This window comes from Panthera onca, chromosome C1 (genome assembly GCF_046562875.1).
Source record: "Panthera onca isolate mPanOnc1 chromosome C1, mPanOnc1 haplotype 2, whole genome shotgun sequence".
NCBI classification, from domain to species: Eukaryota; Metazoa; Chordata; class Mammalia; order Carnivora; family Felidae; genus Panthera; species Panthera onca.
This window is the reverse complement of record NC_138346.1, coordinates 126,354,977-126,374,266: the sequence shown is the minus strand read 5'-3', so window position 1 is coordinate 126,374,266 and position 19,290 is coordinate 126,354,977. Positions and strand designations below refer to the sequence as shown.

The following is a 19,290-nucleotide window of genomic DNA, read 5'->3' as shown; positions in this document are numbered from 1 at the left end:
TTCGTAAGTCTGTGTTTACAGGAATCTTAGAGAAGTAGAAAATCTGAAAAAGATGAGCAGGAAGTGTTTCCAATGAAAAAAGGAAGTCTTTGGAATCAGGAAGATTGTATATTTGAATCTCAGCTGGCAAACGGGAAAAATAACTACTTCTGGGGAGAACGTGAAATTCGAATGAGACTGTGAATTTAATAAATTCAGTGCCTGTAAATTTCTTTTTCTCTTTCCCCCACAATTAGAGAAACTGTTTTAAGGTTCTTAAAAATTTAGACCCTTTTGTCTCATTGCTTTAAGGGCATGAGATAAAAGTTACATAGATAATGCGAAGGAATATTAGCTTAAATACTGGTTAATTTTCATTTTTTCATAAATTAGGAGGTATGTCCTTCTTATTTGTATCTTCATTGTATTTTGAAACTTAATATAGTTTCACAACATGAGTTGGCAGCAGCCTTGCTGATGGCTTTTAATATGAACACCTCCCTTCATAATGTGCCCTCTTGGTTGTGGATGTATCCTTGTGTTAGAAAATAATGAGACTTTACATCTGCATGTTTACCCAGAATTTTCACATAATTTCATTTAATCTTTGCCACTTTGTAAGGGTGTAAGTAGCATTCAAGAGTAGTTGATTTTTCTTTTAAGTTCTTAACTTTTCTCTGCTTTTTTTTTCTAGACAGTTCAGTTTGTTCAGGGAATTTTTGTTGAAAAATATGACCCAACGATAGAAGATTCCTACAGAAAGGTAAAATGTGAAACTTGTATACGCATGCTTACAAATAGTTCCTTAGGGCTTTAAAACTTGATCCACAGAACTGGTTTTTAAAAATAGTTTTTGAGAAGTGATACAGATGTTCTGTATCTGGTTTTAAAAATTTCACCAAGGGGCGCCTGGGTGACTCAGTTGGTTGAGCGTCTGACTTTGGCTCAGGTCATGATCTCGCAGTTTGTAGGTTTGAGCCCCACGTAAGGCACTGTGCTGACAGCTCAGAGCCTGGAGTCTCCTTTGGATTCTGTGTCCCCTCTCTCTCTGCCCCTTCCCTGCTCACTCTCTGTCTCTTTCTCCCTCCCTCAAAAATGAATAAACGTTAAAAAAAATTAAAAATAAATAAAAGTTTCTCCAAGACAGACTATTTCTCATAGAATACTACTTAGCTACAGAAAGCTCCGTGTTTGGTTACTGGTGAGTAAGGTGTTCTTTAGTGTGCACATTTTCCTGTTTTTTTTTTTTTTGTTTTTTTTTTTTTTAATTATTATTTATTTATTTATTTTACCGTTTATTTATTTTTGAGACAGAGAGAGACAGCATGAATGGGGGAGGGGCAGAGAGAGAGGGAGACACAGAATTGGAAGCAGGCTCCAGGCTCTGAGCCATCAGCCCAGAGCCCAGTGCGGGGCTCGAACTCATGGACCTCGAGATCGTGACCTGAGCTGAAGTCGGACGCTTAACCAACTGAGCCACCCAGGCGCCCCTTTAATTATTTTGTTTAAATGTTTTTTTGAGAGAGAGAATGCATGCATGCAGGCAGGGGAGGGGCAGAGAGAGAGAGAGAATTCCAAGCAGGCTCTGTGATGTCAGTACAGAGCCCAGTGCTGGGTTTAATCCCATGATCTGTGAAATCATGACCTGAGCCAAAATCAGGAGACAGATGTTCAACCAACGAATCCACCCAGGAGCCCCGGGGTTTTTTTTAACGTAGCAAAATTGCATAGGAATATAGGTGTATTTTTGACAACTCTTTTTTTGTGAACTTAATTTTAGTTTAGATCACTTTTGTGCTTGAAATTATCCAGTGACTGAATGTTTTTATTTTTGTTTAGTTTTATAGTAACTTTTAAAGATATTTCATCTTAGCAAAAATTAGATACAGGATTCTGTATGATACTGTAATGGTGGGTACACGTCATTGCACATTTTCCCAACCCGTAGAATGTACAACACCAAGAGTAAAACCATAACATAAACTGTGGACTTTGCGTGATAATGATGCCTGTATGTAGGTCCATTGATTTTAACAAATGTACCACTCTGGTGTGGGAGGCTGATGGTAGGAGAGGCTAGTGAGGAGCAAGAAGAAGGGTATATGGAAACACTGTACTTTCTGCTGAGTTTTGTTTTGCACCTAAAGCCCAAGTTCTAAAACATAAAAGATTATTTAAAAGGAAGAAAAAATAGTCTTGACAAAAAATACTATTTTATTTCATTCTAAGACTAGAATTGTGGGGAATTTTCATAACTTTATTTCCCAAGTATGTTAAGGAGGGAGGCAGGGAATTAAACGTACCTTTCAACAAAGTGGAAAGGATTGAGTTGTTAGATGTTATAGAATTTACCTTTAATAGTGTTATAAGTTTTGTTAAATTAAGTAAGCTCATCCAGCCATACTGGCCAGAGCAGTTTCATTATCTGCAAGTTGGAAATAAACTTGTGTTCTAGATACCTTGAGAAACTGCAGACCTCATTCATTATTCATTGAGCATGCCCATTTACTGATGATGCTGATTATGCCACATTAGTCCCGTTTAGTGGTAGGACAGTTTGTAGCACCAAGCGGTGCTTCTCATCAACCCCTGATCTGACACAGAAGCATTTAAAATAGGCCTTAGGGGGGCGCCTGGGTGGCGCAGTCGGTTAAGCGTCCGACTTCAGCCAGGTCACGATCTCGCGGTCCGTGAGTTCGAGCCCCGCGTCAGGCTCTGGGCTGATGGCTCGGAGCCTGGAGCCTGTTTCCGATTCTGTGTCTCCCTCTCTCTCTGCCCCTCCCCCGTTCATGCTCTGTCTCTCTCTGTCCCAAAAATAAATAAAAAACATTAAAAAAAAAAAAATTTAAAATAGGCCTTACATGTTTAGAAGATAGTGTTGCAATACTAAAATTTCCCCCAAACAAGTTGCCGCCTAACGTTGTAACTACAAACAGATCTGTACCTAGAGTTCTGAAGATTTAACACTTTTTTAAATCCCTTCTTGATTAAAAATTTTCTGCACAGTTGATAGTTCCTGCTGTCTTTAGTCCAACCTTCTTTTAGGTTATAAAACACTGGGGAACTACAACTCAGTATATAAAATTTCACCTAATGCACACAGCTTTTCCAAAGAAGTACCTTTTTCTTAAAGTCTTGAGGACTATATGAGTTCAGTGTTACTCTTTTTAGCACCTCTGTGTTCCCCTTACCTCTTTTTTTTTTTTTTTTTTAAGTTTATTTAGTTTGAGAGAGCATGAGTGGGGGAGGGGCAGAGAGAGGGAGAGAGAATCCCAAGCAGGCCCGACGTGGGGCTCTGTGTCACGAACTGTGAGATCATAACCTAAGCCAAAATCAAGAATCTTAACTGACCACTTAGGTGCCCCTCCCCTTATCTCTTAAAATTTTCCAATGTATTAAATTTAGGGTATATTTTAGTAAAACTTTAGCAACTTGAACGTGGTAAGTTGGCTGAATTTTCTTTACTCTAAAATCTTATCTGTATTTTGAGCTATTTAATACTTTTTCTTCAAAGATCATATAAATATACATATTTTTATACATTTTTATTTCTGTCAGAACTGTACCTATTGTAATTTTTCTTAAACAGAGAATATAACCATTGCCTTCTAATAGTAACAAAAATCATTACTCAGTTTACAGTGGTCAGAAACTATCTAAACTCAGCATTAGCGGTCCTGCTTCTGTAGTATTAATAGAACATGCTTGAGACCTCCTGCTCTTTATTCCACTAAGTCAAGTCTCAACCAGTATAGCAAACTCCTGGAGAAAGACTTTGTAGTTGTTAATAGGTACTTGGAGTGAAGAGGTGGCAGGAAAACAGACTGACATTTTGATTTGATAATACTTTTCATTTTTCCTCCCTTCTCCAACAGCAAGTTGAAGTAGATTGCCAACAGTGTATGCTTGAGATCCTGGACACAGCAGGAACAGTAAGGATGTTTTCTCTTTTTTTGATAAATTTTAGTTAGTGAACAGATTTTGTCATCTGAATAGTTCCTCTGAGTAAAGTAAAAGTAATCACTCTGATTAAGAAGAAATTACCTAAAGGTAGGGCTTCTTAGATTTTCTTACAGCTGCTTCCAACATGTACTTAATACCCACGTATCAGTCTCAAATTGTATGTCAGGTTTACCTCCCAAATGTGTGTGTTGGGTATCTTCTCCTTATATGGAGGTAAAGATTATCCTATTACTGCTTTTAACAAAAGATATTTTAAATCCAGAATTGTAATTAAGGTAGGTATTTCTCTGGGTTCATTCCTACCCTAAGGTAGGAATCTGTCTCTTGGCACCATAGTCACTATTTTTTATCAGAATTGTTTTTGCTTTTTTATTAGCATTTTAACATTCCAGGGGGCTGGTGACAGAAAATCTGACAAAAATCTTCAGGATTATTTTGAGCCTCATTTTTCTCCTCTTTAAATGAGTATTGTATAATGACATTAGTATATCATAGCATGCTTATAATGATCAAATGAGATAATGATTATAAGTCACTTGGCACAATGCCTGTTATGTAGTATGAGCTCCAAGTATTTGCTTTTATTTTCATTGCCTTCCTTTGTCATCTCCTGTATAATTTTGTTATTAATTACTGATGATTTCCTGTTATACTGCCACAAAAGAATGCACACATTAAGCGATTTTTTTTTTTTTTCTCCATATACATATATATAGACTTTCCCTGTTAGGCAGTTCTAAGCTTTAAAATGGATGCTATTCTTAAATGTTATAAGTTGTTTAAAATTTAGCACAAATTTTCCAAACAATTTCGTAGATGATATAGTTTCATGTCATTAGGAAAAGCATGTAAGTAGGCTGGAGCAGTTGTAATACTAATTAAACTGTATGTTTCCATTCTTTTGTGGGAAAATGGGTCTTGATTCCAGGAGAAAGCTTGGGATCATTAGAACTACATCTTTCTTAGATCTGCTGACTCACTGTCTCCCCCTTTTGTAATTCCATCTCCCCAGTTTCCTTAGCTTCTGAATCAGCAGTCATTCCCCTGTGTTCCCAGACACCCCAAAAGTTAAAGAATACTTACCCATTCATCACCTCCACAAGTGTGCGAGGATTCTTTTTTCTTCCTCTTGTCCAAATTAAGAAGTTCTTTACCGGAGATATCTTTCTCCAGTATCTTAGTTGTCTGTGTCCCCAGTGCCTTGCATGAAGCTTGGAAAGTAGTTGATGTTCATTAATCGTGTCCCAGATCACTCCTTACTCCTTGAAGATTTTGGCTCACTTTCTCCATCGCTGCTTCAGTTAGAATTCTTGGTGATTTTAGTATCCAAATAGAATCTATATGGCATTATAGATGATCCATTTCCCTTGGCCTATCAGTGTCTTTTCTTTCCTTTTTTTCAACCGACGGAGCCACCCAGGTGCACCGGTCTATCAGTGTCTTGATCTCCGTGCTGCTTCAGCCATTCACGCCCATGGTCTTCCCTAAACTTTGTGATTACCAGTAACTGTGACACAGCCTTCATCTTATTTTCAAGCATCCCTCTCTCCACTCACCACCTCTTGTTTTTCCTTCTCACTTCCTTTTATACCTTCAACTTCCCTGGAACCTGCAGTACGTTTATCCCATCGTCTTTGATCATCCTCATATCCTAACCCCCTTTTCACATCGATTCAAGTCTGTGGTGGACTGTCATTATTCATGATCTGCCCTCTGCATGTATCCTCAGCTGCCTTGGACTTTTCAGCAACCTCTGACTCAGTTGATCACTATCCTCTGTACAAATTGTATTCGTTTGGCTTCCAGGAAGCAACACTTGGTTGGCTTTCTCCCTCTCTCGTTGGTTAGTCCTGAGTCTCGTTTCCTGATTCGTCTTCATCTCCCAACCCCTTAGTATTGGAGGCCCTAAGGATTCAGTACTTGGGACTTCTCTTTTCTAGCAATACTTCTTGGAGGTCATCTTTAGTAGCATCAAAATAATTTAATTAGGATCTATATGTAAAAGGGACCTACATACAGTTTTCTGAATGACAGAAAAACCGTGTTAAAGTGGTTTAAGATCTCCCTTCTGATTCTTCAGTTCATTGTCATGGTTTCTAGTCATGTAAGTAGGGAACAAGAACATTCACCTCAGTTTCTAGAAACTGTAAAATAGGTCTTAGGTTTCCTATCATGATAACGTGTAGGAAAAAATTCAGTAGCTCACTTTTGTGATTATTCTGATATAAATTGTTCTAGTATTCACTCAAGAAATCATATTTATAATTGCACTTTTTTTTATTATAGGAGCAATTTACAGCAATGAGGGATTTGTATATGAAGAATGGCCAAGGGTTTGCACTAGTATATTCTATCACAGCTCAGTCCACGTTTAATGACTTACAGGACCTGAGGGAACAGATTTTACGGGTTAAGGACACAGAAGATGTAAGTATATTTCTCTCTATAAGACATACTGCTCTTTCTCTGTGGCCAAATAAAAAGTGTCTGTTTTTCTGTTAAGAGGATTTGGAGGGTATCTACCACATACCTAAAAGAGTCCCTGTGATCAGAAAATTTTTACAACTTTCTAAATTTACTTGCAAATTATATGCTAAGATAGAAAAGGAGGGCATGTATGGTAAAGTGCTCATTGTGCTGTGTGTTAATAAATGCAGTAGGCAAGGAAGAGGAGTCAGAATACTTGGTAGAAGAAGTGGGGGACTCGAGTTGAGCTTTGAAAGGTGGTAGTTATGTCAGAAACAGTGTTCAGAGAACATTAGTAAGAACCATAGTGGTATGTTCCATTTCTAAAATTCTGTTGGTAGTGTTTACTTACAGTGTTTTCCTTTGAATTATGTTGAGGATTTTCATTAGCTGCATTTTTATATTTTGTACATTTTATTTTTGTTATAGAATTCTTATTTGATGAATGGCATCATTGCTGTTGTACCTTTTTGCAAAGATGAAATACATACTTTACATGTTTACCTCAATTTTGAACTACAGAGGGTTCCTTTTCAGTTGTCTAAATTGGGATATAAAATTTCATGTGTACCTTTCTTTCTGTTTTCCTGTGTTCTCTCTCATTATTAATGGGAACATATGCACCTGCTCAGGACCTCAACTTTGGGTAATACTGTAGGCGGAAGGGATTTCTACCATATGACTCATTACCAACCGTAATCTAATGAATAGTTCTCTTCTTTGCCATGACTAATTTATCGAAGAGACTTCTGTTTTCGTAGGCAATTACATGCAAATCACTGAACTCTGGTAATGTGAACCTCTCTATCCCGTGTAATAACTGAAAAAGATGGAGCTGTAGGTCTAGTATGTTTCGCCTGACTTGTGATGATTGTTTGGGACACAAGATCCACATGTGCCTTCAGTCCTTTCTTGGGTGTAGTGTCCATCACCTCACAGATGACTTTGTTCTGTGGACACCTTTTATCTAAGGACGTTACACAGTTTTGTTAGCGACTTGTTTAATTGGCAGTTGGGACAGCATTTCTGGCATGGGGAGAAAGGGAAGGCATAGCTGCTTCGCGGCTGTATTTTTATTGTTTGTCCTTTTTTAGCATCTCACCTAAACTGGTCTTCAGATCTGGACGTCAGATACAGAAGTAGAACCTGTCGCTTGGGTTGGTCTTGCCACTACTTCTGGTGTTCGTTGGACCTGTGAGGTGAAGCACTTAAACCACGCTTAGGACCAGTGGAGACATTCTTCTCTGTATTGCAGGAGCTGCCTTTCCCTTCAGATTTTTGTACTTGGAATTCAGCTATTAGTAGTAGTCCACATGACACTGTTGCGATTATAACCTTAAAATAATTTAGCAAGTGAGCATAGTAGGGTCTCTTCCATATTTTTTCTGTCTCTTCTCCCTCCATCTACCTTCTTTCCCTCAATACGCATACAGTACATATTATTTCTTTAAGTACTTGGTGAAGCTTACGATCCTAATTAATCCATTTCAATTGGTGACAGGTAGTTGCTTACTTAGAAGAGTAACAAGTATGCTAGTGCTCATATTATGTTTTGTCCTTCCCACAGGTTCCAATGATTTTGGTTGGCAATAAATGTGACCTGGAAGATGAGCGAGTAGTTGGCAAAGAACAGGGTCAGAATTTAGCAAGACAGTGGTGTAACTGTGCCTTTTTAGAATCTTCTGCAAAGTCAAAGATCAACGTTAATGAGGTAACCTACATCTGCTAGGCAGCACAAACAAGTGCCTTTTTAGTTACCTTTCTTTTAAGTTAACAGCCAAAACCAAGTTTTTTGAAGAAAAAATTTTGTTCTAAGCAGTCTTGATTCTGTCAGTCTATACAGAACTCTAGGTAATTGCTAGAAACCATATTCCTTCACTTGCATAACATCACTTTGATGACTAATGAGGACACTTATGTTTACCTGATCGGCATGGAGAAAGTTTAAGTTAAACAATGTGTTTAAAGTCCCACTAAGCTTCTGAATGATATGCGGTAGGTGAGAAGTGTCATATTACCCTTGTATTGTAACAGTTACCTATGCACATATGTGTGAAGAGGTTGTAAAGTCAAGTAGGAAAATACAAAAATCAAAGTAGTTATTGAGCTTATCAACTTATGTTATACAGTTATTACCTCATGGATATCACAGAGTTGGGTGTTTTGAGTCCTGCTTTCCTTTGGTTTCTGACTCAAAAGGAGGTTTTGGGAGCATGGATATGGAACTGTAGTTCACCCAGTCATTGAGGCCTGATACAGCAGGTGCACAAGGCTTTTTTTGTCCATGACTCAAGCTTTCCACTATCTTGAGAACATAGCTGTGACAGGAATGCTTAACAAGTACACCCGCCTGCCTGGGTGTAAATCCAGTACCCTACTGGATCCCTAAAAGATCAGCCCAGGTCCACCTGCCCCCACCAACCAACCAAAATTTAAGAGATTGTCTTTGCATCTGTTAGTTTTAACATAAGCTTTTTTAAAAAAACAAAAACAAAAACCAGAGTAGGCTTCTTTCTTCCACAGTAGCGCAGAAGTCTTCACTTGCCAGTTTGCTGGTCATTTGTGGCATCACAGGCAATCAGGCAGAATTCAGTTCATTTACAACATGGGTGAGAGTTGAGAGTGCATTAGGTTATCCGCATCCTGTGCGTTTGCTATTCCTCTCTGGCCTTTGCTTCTGTAGGTCACTTTTCGTTGACTTAATATTATTATAGTTGTGGACTACTGTCTGAGTTTTTTTTTTAATATTTATTTATTTTGAGAGGGAGAGTGCAAGCAGGGGGAGGGGCGGGGGGGACATTGACAGAGGATCTGAAACGGGCTCTGTGCTGACAGCAGAGAGCTCTATGCGGGGCCCAAACTCACGTAGCGGGAGATCATGACCCGAGCTGAAGTAAGACACTCAATTGATTGAGCCACCCAGGAGCCCCACTGTTGTCTGAGTTTTAAAATGACTGAGTTACTTTCAACATCTGACAGGCAAAAAAATTAAGCTTGCTGCAAATCCTGTTTTCAAATAACCAAGAATGTCAAAGCTTGCTCTTACAGGTAAAACCAATTTTTATAAGCACATAAGAATTGATAAATTTCATTTTTTGTGTGCCTCTGTGTCTGGCAGTGTGTTAGGCATTGGGGTAGTAGTCATCCAGACACTGTTCCTGCCCTAAAATTTACCTCCTAGTGGAGAACAAGTCCTAGTGAGATCTTCACCTGTCATTTCTTTTTCACTGCCAAGTAAACAAAAAGGAAGTATGATATGCTTTTAGCTTCAGCTTTCTCTGTTGTGGAATTACAGCTTCACAGATGTTATTTTGAAAAATGTGGCTCATAAAATTTTAAGTTTTAGTGCAGTCTTTTCTCAAAAAAAGCACTTTGAGATAAAAAGCATTAGGATTGATGCATGAGCTTGGATAGGGAAACAGTAGAGCAGGGTCACCATCTGCAGGATGATTGGTCTTAGGGATCTGGCTCCTTGCTGTCCCTGTTCTCGCTCTCACTGGTACCTACCTACCAAGTTCATAGGGCTCAGCTGGGGCTGGGTTGGGCCAGGGTCCAGTGAGCACAGCAGACAGGAGGTGTTCCTTACCTTTTAAGCATCCCATGTTTGTGGGAACCCCCGTGCCGCTTGCTGCACCTCTCTCTGGGTGCAGTTTCCAGTGCAGCAGAGGTCCTTTTTCAGGACAGTCTTGTTCCAGTCAGCCCTCGACGTGAGGCTTTATTAGACAAAAATGGAAGCAGTAAAACAAAATGGAATAGATTAGCTAGTTTAAGGATCTTAACTCTTTTGAGGGACATACAAATTTCATGCTAGAGTATAATGTTTGAGTTTCTTTTAATGTCTCTCTCTTTATAGCCTGATAATCCAGCTACAGAGTTCCTTTGATAGAAACAGCTATCCTCCGACAGCTAATGCTTTGTAAATATATGAGTGATTTCTGTTGGACTTAAAAATTTGAAATCACACGGGGACATACTGCTTGGCTAAGTAGCCCTCTAATTCTCTGATACCTACATCAGAATGTATATATGTTTTAACTCTTATCCACACCATTTTTAGTATGTTCTGGAACTAGGACATAGCAATACCAGAATCACATCAGTCTTAATCAAGAACTAATTGTTCTTTGCTGAGGCTGGAATAATAATCTTGAAATACATCAAGACATCCCAACTGAGAATGGCAGAGGGTTTGAGGAACTCCTCTGTGTTCCCTTTAGATTTTTCTGTAGTTCAGAGAAATGGGGAAGAACCTAGGCTGAGGACCCTGAGCATATCTAACCAAATACTTAACTATAGTTCGCACTTGCCTTCATCATATAACCAGCCGTGGCTGTGAGGTGGGCAGTGTTTGCCAAAGTTGTTGAGGATATTATTACAAAATCAGTCAGTGTAGTCCCAGACACCCAGAACTGCTGGCATGAACAAACGTGTGGTTTTGATTCTTCGACTATTTTAGTTTATCCATTTACTTATTTTTTATCTTACAGCTTCTTCATTGAGGCTAGGGAACAAAGGAGAACCTGTTTGTGGCTTTTCCACATTAGGTTTTTAAAGGGTTTCAGAGTTGTGAAACAAACTGCCATGTTGTCCATATATCCTGTGTTTTTAACTTTCTTAGAAATAAGATAATAGAGAAGTTAAATGGTTTGAAGAAGATGGGAGTGGGGAGGATAAAGCAGAAAGAAAAAAATATAAACGAATCACTTACAGCTTTGGGATAAATCACTGAGTAGTGTTTTTTTTTTTTTTTTCTTTTTAACGATTTAGTCTTCTAATCTGAGGACCATTTTAAAAAGTAAATAGAAATTGTTTTATCTGAGCACCATCTTAAAGAAATGGAAACCAATGATTTAAAAAATATTTTAAAATTTATTGAAAATATGTAAGAACAATAAGAATTTCTGTTTACTCTTCCTCCAGATTCACCAGTTAACATTTTGTCAGTGTTTATATATCACACTTCTTTACTCCTAAATATGTTAGTGTCTGTACTCTTAGATCAAAGACATTTTCTTACACAACCACAACACAGTTATTAAAATCAAGAAAATTGTTATTCATACAGCCCATGTTCAGTGCATATTCAGATTGTGTCATTTGTCCCTATAATGCCCCTAAAAGGTAGGACCTTTTGATACACTTCTACAAAGCACGATTTATCACAAATCAGTAATAGTAAGGAGATTCTGCGGTATTTGCTTCTATTCCAGGTCATTAGTGAGTATTTGCATTTCATAGCAAAGAACCAAATTCAGCTGATTTGTTTAATTGTTCCAACACTTTGGCATACTTAGCACTATGAAACATAGAAATACATCAGAATTAAAATAGTCTGCTTCTGTGAAATAAGTACTGTTGTATTTTTGTCTTTGATGCCTTGCATTTTTCATCCAGAATGAACCCAAAAGATGTATTAATAGAAATGTTGTAATGAAGATGTATTTGTCACTTCAAATTGTGGTCACACACTTTTTTTATTTTTCACTTTAGCCAAAATTAACATCACCAAAAAGCGGGAAACGAAAACCGTGTGCTTTTTTACGTATGATATCCTGAGAGGAACACATTATCCCCTTTGTCCTATTACAGCCCAAAATCTATAACGTGAATCTAATCATGAGGAAACATCAGACAAACCCAAACTGAAATTCTATAAAGTTACTAGCCATCAGTTTTCAGAAATAACAATGTCATGAGAGACGAAGGCTGAAGAACTGATTTTAAAAGATTAAAATGACATGCAGTGTGTGATCCGATGATGGATCCATTTGCGGTGGTGAGGAGAAGGAATTACTCTCAAAGACATTATTGGGATAACTGATAAGATTGGGATCTGCAGTGTAGATGATACAGAGTAACATATCCGTGCTTAAATGTAGTAAGCATGATAACTAACATGGCTATCTAAGAATATCCTTGTTTTTAGGAGGTACATACTCACCCATTTAAGGACCCATTGTATGCAGAGTGCTCTCAAATGGTGTAGAAAATAAGAGAGAATATGTCTAGAGAGAAATGATAAAGTACACATGACAAAATGTCATTGGTGCATCCGAGTAAAGAATATACACCAGTCCTTGGTATTATTCTTGCAACTTAGTGTGAATTTGAAGTTTTCTAAACATAAAGTAAATGTGAAGATTCAAGTTGAGCATTAACTATTCCCTTAATAATTATGTTTTGAAGCATAGAAGATTCCATGAAGAATTTAACTTCACTACCATATTTTTCACAACTAATTTTTTTTTTCCTTAGGTTGATATTGAATGTCTTAGAGTACATGTATTTCCCTTATGGTAAATTGGTGAGTCCTGCTTTACCCTGAGGTCACCTGGGGCCTCTAAGAAACCTGCCATTAAAAACAAAGCAGCAAACAGAGATCCAAGAGCAAAATAACATCTACCAGAACCAGGATTGTTTTGTGAGCAAGATCTCAAATGGTTGTTGAATAAGACTTTTTTTCTTGTTTCTATTTAGATATTTTATGACCTGGTCAGACAGATAAATAGAAAAACACCAGTGGAAAAGAAGAAGCCTAAAAAGAAATCATGTCTGCTGCTTTAGACCCACAGTAAGCAGCAGCTCTGAGCCAGGTAAGGTACCAAAAGCAGAACAGATGCCTTTCTCATGCTCTTATTTTGGGCTTTCCCCAACCCAAACCACTTCCTGTTCCACCTGTTAGGGTATTTCCAGTTTCTGTAACTTGTAAATGGGACCTATAGCTCGTAGATCTCTTCATCTGTTGATAATTTGTCTCTCTCCCTGTGAGAAGAAGCTGTTGGAGGGCAAGGACCATGTATGTTTTGTTCACCACTGTGTCCCCAGTGCCAGGTACAGAATGGGAACTCAAAAAATAGTGTTTGAATGAATAGAATGCCATCCAGGGTGACTCCTAAATTCATGCCACATTAAAGTGGAACATGGTTCATTCTGAAACAAATTGCTGAAGTGCACATTTGATTAATTATTTCAAAGTGAACACCCCTGTGTGTATCAATAATGGTCATTCCTACCATGGGGTGCTTGGGTGGCTCTGTCGGTTGAGCATCCGACTTCAGCTCAAGTCATGATCTCATGGTTTGTGGGTTCGAGCCCCGCATCAGTCTCTGTGCTGACAGCTTGCTCAGAGCCTGGAGCCTGCTTCAGATTCTGTGTCTCCTTCTCTCTCTCTGCCCCTCCTCTGCTCATGTGCTCTCTCTCTGTCTCTCAAAAATAAGTAAATGTTAAAAAAAAAAAAAGTCATTCCTATCCAATGTAACCCCTACCCTGATTCCTAACATCATAGTTAGTTTTGCCTCTCTTTGAACTTAACATTTAGAAAAGCCAGTATTATGTCTACTTTTACTAAAAATATGTTTTCGAGAATTATCCTTGTTGCATATGGCAGTAGTTCATTTTTATCATGTAACTGTACTAGCAATATATTTATATATTCTGCTACTAATGGACATTTGGGTTCTTTTCAAGAACCAATATGGCTAATTCTGTGCATTTTTGCATGAGTCTTTATTCACATGTGCATCATTTCTGTTTGGTGTGTTTGTGTGTGTGTGTGTGTGTGTGTGTGTGTGTGTGTGTGTATGAATGAAATGACCAGTCTAATACCATATAACTGATAGTTTTAGCAGATACCTCTAAAAAGGTTTTCAAAGTAGTTGTACCAGTTTACACGTCTAGTAGCAGTTTTTGAGTTCCATATCCTCCCCAGATTTGATATTGTCAGTCTTTTAACTCAAGCCGTTCCACTAGATATGTGGTAGTATGTTTTGGTAGTCATTTCTTTATAGGTATAGGTTGACTTCTTTGAAATGTTTTGTCTCTAGGCTTCTAAGTAGTAAGTACCACTTAAGTTTCCATTAAGTGAAACCATTGGAGAGAAATTAGTGGCAGCATTGAAGCTGCCTACCAATTGAGAAACCAGGCCCTGCGGGACCATTTGGGGTTTTTTTCTCTATTTATATTAAATCCCCTGAACAGTTTCTGCTTTGTCTTCATGAACTCTTTAAACCATACCATAAAAGAATATTTTCATGAAGTGGATTTATGATGTAATTTAATGCTGGTTATGTGCCTATTACTAATTTTGTCAGGTTAGAGGAAAGTCTGCTGTTCCCACTTGAGAGTTGGTTACACTGTTTTGTAAGTCTCTTGGGTCCATTGAGCAGATTACCTCTTTCAGAGCACCAGATTAACTAACACGTGCTTCCTCAGAGACTTGGTTGAATCATTCTCTTCAGGGAAACAACTGAGTAATTGTATCCCCTTCTTAAATGAAGGTAGAGGAAAATGGGCAGAAAGGAGGAAACAGTAGGGGTTTGCCTTCGGTACTTGGATTTGGGAAAGATAGCTTCTGGTCGAATGTTTGCTTTAGGCTCTTAGTGAAATCTTGATTCAATAACTGTAAATCATTAGCTCCCTGAAGGTGATTATTTTAAAATTTGCTGGTGTGTGTGTTTGGGTAAGGGTACACAGGTAGGAAAAAGAGGACTCCAGTTCCTGTTCTGATCTATATTCTTTAACTCTCTTGTAGTTGGCTGTCTTGTTGATGCCATTACCTTAGCTGACCCTAGTTTAATTTCCAGTTCTCAGAAAATCTCTTTTAGCTTACGTTTAAGGGAAGAGGTGCCGTCTCCTGGCCTGTTGTGAAGATTCCTTCATATGTTGTGTTTTACCTTAGATGAGAGAGATCTTGGCCTAGATCTGGAAACAAGACTTTCATCCTGTTGCATAAATTCTTAGGCTTTGATATATAATTCAGCTTAACAATATATTCAATAAGTCACCTGAGATCTCTGTGGATGTTGGATAATAACAAATAACAAGTCATTTCTTTAGTGATCGGAATACTTTGCAGAGCAAAGAAATCACAGAGTGGTTATAGACTGGAAGTGCCATGTTGATCTCATTTAAAAAGTACAAAGGTCGGGGGTACGTTTAAGTAGTTCTGTATATGTTTAGTAAGAGTACATGAATGTTGAGGGCAGTTTATCTGGCTTTACCCTTTAAGCAAGATTGTATTGAAGCATGTTAATCTCTTTTCAGTATGTCCCATTTTTAAAGACTAGGAGAGAAGAAATTCATTTTCAGGAAATTCTTTCTTTAACCTAATTTTTTTCTACTGAGCAGTACCACTAACGTTGAGTCTTCCACCTTTGCACACGGGGATCAGCTCTTTCTGTGTCCTCTCTTCTGTCCAGTATTAGAGGTGGTAGTCCTGGGCGCCTGGGTGGCTCAGTCGGTTAAGCGTCTGACTCTTGACCTCGGCTCAGGTCATGATCTCACGGTTCATGAGTTCAAGCCCCGTGTCGGGCTCTGTGCTGTCAGTGTGGGGACTGCTTGGGATTCTGTCTCTTCCTCTCTGTCCCTCCCCTATTCATTATCTCCCTCCCTCCCTCCCTCCCTCTCTCTCTCTCTCTCAGAATAAATAAACTTAAAAAAAAAAGAAGTGGTAATCCTAATATTCTATAGTACTGAAATGGTTAAAAAAATTTTATGCACAGGTGTCATTTCCTTTTTGGAAAAGGAACTTTTAAAAATAAGATGATAATGGGATAGAAATAAAGTAATCACTGTTTTCCGCTTTACAGACAGGACTGTCAGATTGTGAAAGCAATCAAACTATTTTTTAAACATTTTTAAAGGGAGTTTAAAATTGCCCTGTTACTGTAGCTGTTTAGTATAATTTGTCAAGTAACAATCAGCCAACGTCTGTTTCTTTGTATATTATTAAATATCTGCTCGTTCACTACCATTTTCTGACCTCAAGAGATTCATATACACATATATACATATATACACATATATACGTGTGTGTGTATATATGTGTATGTATGTATACGTGTATATATATGTTCGTATATGTATGTATGTATACATATATATACATATGTATATACATATGTGTATGTATGTATCTGTATATGTATACATATATATGTGTGTATATATATGTATATCTCTATCTATTCGATGTTCTAGATTACAGGAATGAAGAACTGTTGCCTAATTGGGAAGTGCCAGCATTCCAGACCTTCAAAAATTAAATCTGATGAAGAGGCTTCTCCTGTTTTATATATTATGTGAAGAATTTAAATCTTGTATTGGTTTGCACAAACTCCCTGGAGAAAAAAAATTGCTCTGTGTATATCTCTTGGAAAATAAGACAATAGTATTTCTCCTTTGCAATAGCAGTTATAACAGATGTGAAAATAAATATACTTGACTCTAATATGATTATACAAAAGAGCATGGATGCATTTCAAATGTTAGATATTGCTACTATAATCAGATGATTTCATATTGACCTTTTTATCATGATTCCTCCCTGTCAAGCACTAAAAAGTTGAACCATTATACTTTATATCTGTAATGATATAGATTATGAAATTTCCCCTCAAACTCATTGCAGCAGATAACTTTTTGAGTCATTGACTTCATTTTATATTTAAAAAATTATGAAATATCATTCTGTCATTATATTCTAATTAAAATTGTTTGTGCATAATGCTTTGGAAAAATGGGTCTTTTATAGGAAAAAAAAACTGGGATAACTGATTTCTATGGCTTTCAAAGCTAAAATATATAATATACTAAACCAACTCTAATATTGCTTCTTGTGTTTTACTGTCAGATTAAATTACAGCTTTTATGGATGATTAAATTTTAGTACATTTTCATTTGGTTTGTGTGTTTTTGTTATTGTTTATAGATTTAAGACTTTTATTTTATAATGGTCACATTGTTTCAATGTGCTTTTATGCCTGGTACCTGCACAACACTTGGCTTTAAACCCCTCAGTAATTGCTGGTTTCTCTAAGAACAGACATCACACTTTCTGTTCCAGATGTATTTATTCCTACTATACAGCAAATCACATCAGACTACATAGAATAGTTTTGTATATTCTCTCTTGATCTTAAAGATTGTATCTTATTGAATAAAATATCCCACTGTGTATTATTTTTATATGTAAAAATAAGTTTAATACTGTATCAGGGGTTAACTTTACTATTTCAGATCTTCCACAGCTTGTCATTTCATCAGGGGAATCCTTCTGTCATTGTTAATTTGTTGGGTAGAAGCCCACCAACGAAATGTTATGAAAGAATTTTCAAATTTGCTTTATGATAGATTGAAGAATTTGAAAGAAGTAGGAAAAAGTGAAAAAGCATGTAAAGAATGTTGTCAGTTTGCTTTTGCTTTGACTATATGTGAAATAGTATAGTAGTCATAGTGTGGAAACGATTGCTAAGTTAAAAGTTTAGCTGGCTGTATAGTGGTGCTTTTCTTTTCCTTCCCAATTTTCTCTGTTTTTACAAAGATGGCGCTTAATGAGGACATGAATCTAGGGTGACCATATATGACTGATGTGCTCTCCACAGAGGAGCACAATAGCCTGTTCGGGCCGGTCAGGTGCTGGCAAAGGAGAGAAACCAGCTTAGGAAACCCTGTGCCTTGTCCCTGAATACTGAGGAGGAGATGAGTCCTAGAAAGTCTGCATCACTGCTCAGGGATCTAGATACTGTCTCGTTGCAACTAGGTATGAAGTAGTGTTCATGCCTCGCTGAGACTTTCCAGGAATGTGGTCAGTCCATAAGCTGCTAAGTTGAGATTTAAGAATAAGATTTCAAATGTAAGCTCTGACCAACCTGAGAAAATGTTAAGATATTATGGAAAAAAAAAAAAAAAAGGAAGAAAAAAGAAAAGAAAGAAAATTGGAAACTGTATTCTTTTGAGTTTGAGTTTCTAATACATTTAATTAACGGATACTTTCTACTGATCCAGTTACACGTACGTCTGGGATTGAGGGGCCAAAAATCTAATGAATGCAATAAATCGAAAATAAGTAAGTGAAGTGTTAGGGCCAGTGTGTCCAGGTCAAGGTGGCATATATTAAGGTCCTCTAGAGTCACTCTGCTTAAAAACTCACCTCTCAAACACTCCTTTCGACTTAAAATCATAGACAAACATCTCACACATAAGTAAAAATTGCCAAACATTACTTGTTACATAGATTGTGTGGTTATTTGCCAGATCAATAGGGATCATTAAGAATAACTCCCAAGCTCCAGTCTGCTCCTTGGTGACCCTCTTCTCCAGTCCACTTGAGATGAAGTCAGAAGCGCGAAGAAAAACGCCCCGGTGGCACACAGCAGCACACAGAACAGGGCCTGCTGAAATCAGAGGCGCAGTACTATCTCAGCAAAACCTGCCTCTGCTGAGCCAGGTGGAAAGGCATCCTGTCAGGAAGGGAGCTGGGTGCGCTTTTATGTGGTCCCTCTGTGGACTCTGCAGTCTTGGTTCCAGAGAGGAGGGTGCCTGAAACTAAGATGTACTTGGTGTATCTTACGTAGCTGAAAAATCCAAAAGTCCTCAAGGATATTCTGTGACTCTCATACGCTAAATATCCAAGAACTGGTATGTTCGTATTTGTGACTCTTTAAAGCATGATGGCTTTAGTCATATGAGTAACATATCATTTAAGGAGGCTTGACGTCCCAGTTGATGGTTTTTCCCCACTAAAGCACGAACGACTTTAATGGCTTTCTAGTGCTCCCCCCAATCTAGTTTTAGAAACAAAACAGTAAATACATCATCTATAATTTTACCCTCCACCAGGGGGAGCTTCAGTATCAGTTAATACTTTTACAAGCCTTGAATGAATAGTATGAATTCAATCCATCTGTTCTTATAAATAAACACTGCTTGCCTCACAAAGAGGCGTAAAGGCCTTTCCTCAAGAATTTGAAATCTACCGGGCAGGGGAGAGAAGTAAGAAATTCATCAAAGATGTGAAAATACTGTCATTTATTAAGCCATGGTCACAGAGTTAGTTCTCTTAGGAATGTTAGGAGAAATATGGGTGTTGGCATGTTATCCTCT

The 19,290-nt window shown here is 37.7% G+C and overlaps 1 protein-coding gene across 4 annotated transcripts in view; it reads left to right on the top strand.

The window, feature by feature from the left end:
• RAP1A (RAP1A, member of RAS oncogene family) overlaps positions 1-17,084 on the top strand; it is a 79,008-nt gene extending 61,924 nt beyond the window's left edge. For all 4 annotated transcript variants that reach the window (XM_078451560.1, XM_060626616.2, XM_060626615.2 and 1 more), the window contains exons 3-8: positions 674-742; positions 3,855-3,911; positions 6,229-6,369; positions 7,976-8,119; positions 12,886-13,001; positions 16,387-17,084. In XM_078451560.1, coding sequence (XP_078307686.1) covers positions 674-742; positions 3,855-3,911; positions 6,229-6,369; positions 7,976-8,119; positions 12,886-12,972 — 498 coding nt within the window. In that variant the 3' untranslated portion in view covers positions 12,973-13,001; positions 16,387-17,084. The remainder of the gene's footprint in view (positions 1-673; positions 743-3,854; positions 3,912-6,228; positions 6,370-7,975; positions 8,120-12,885; positions 13,002-16,386) is intronic.
• The last annotated feature ends 2,206 nt before the right edge of the window (positions 17,085-19,290 follow it).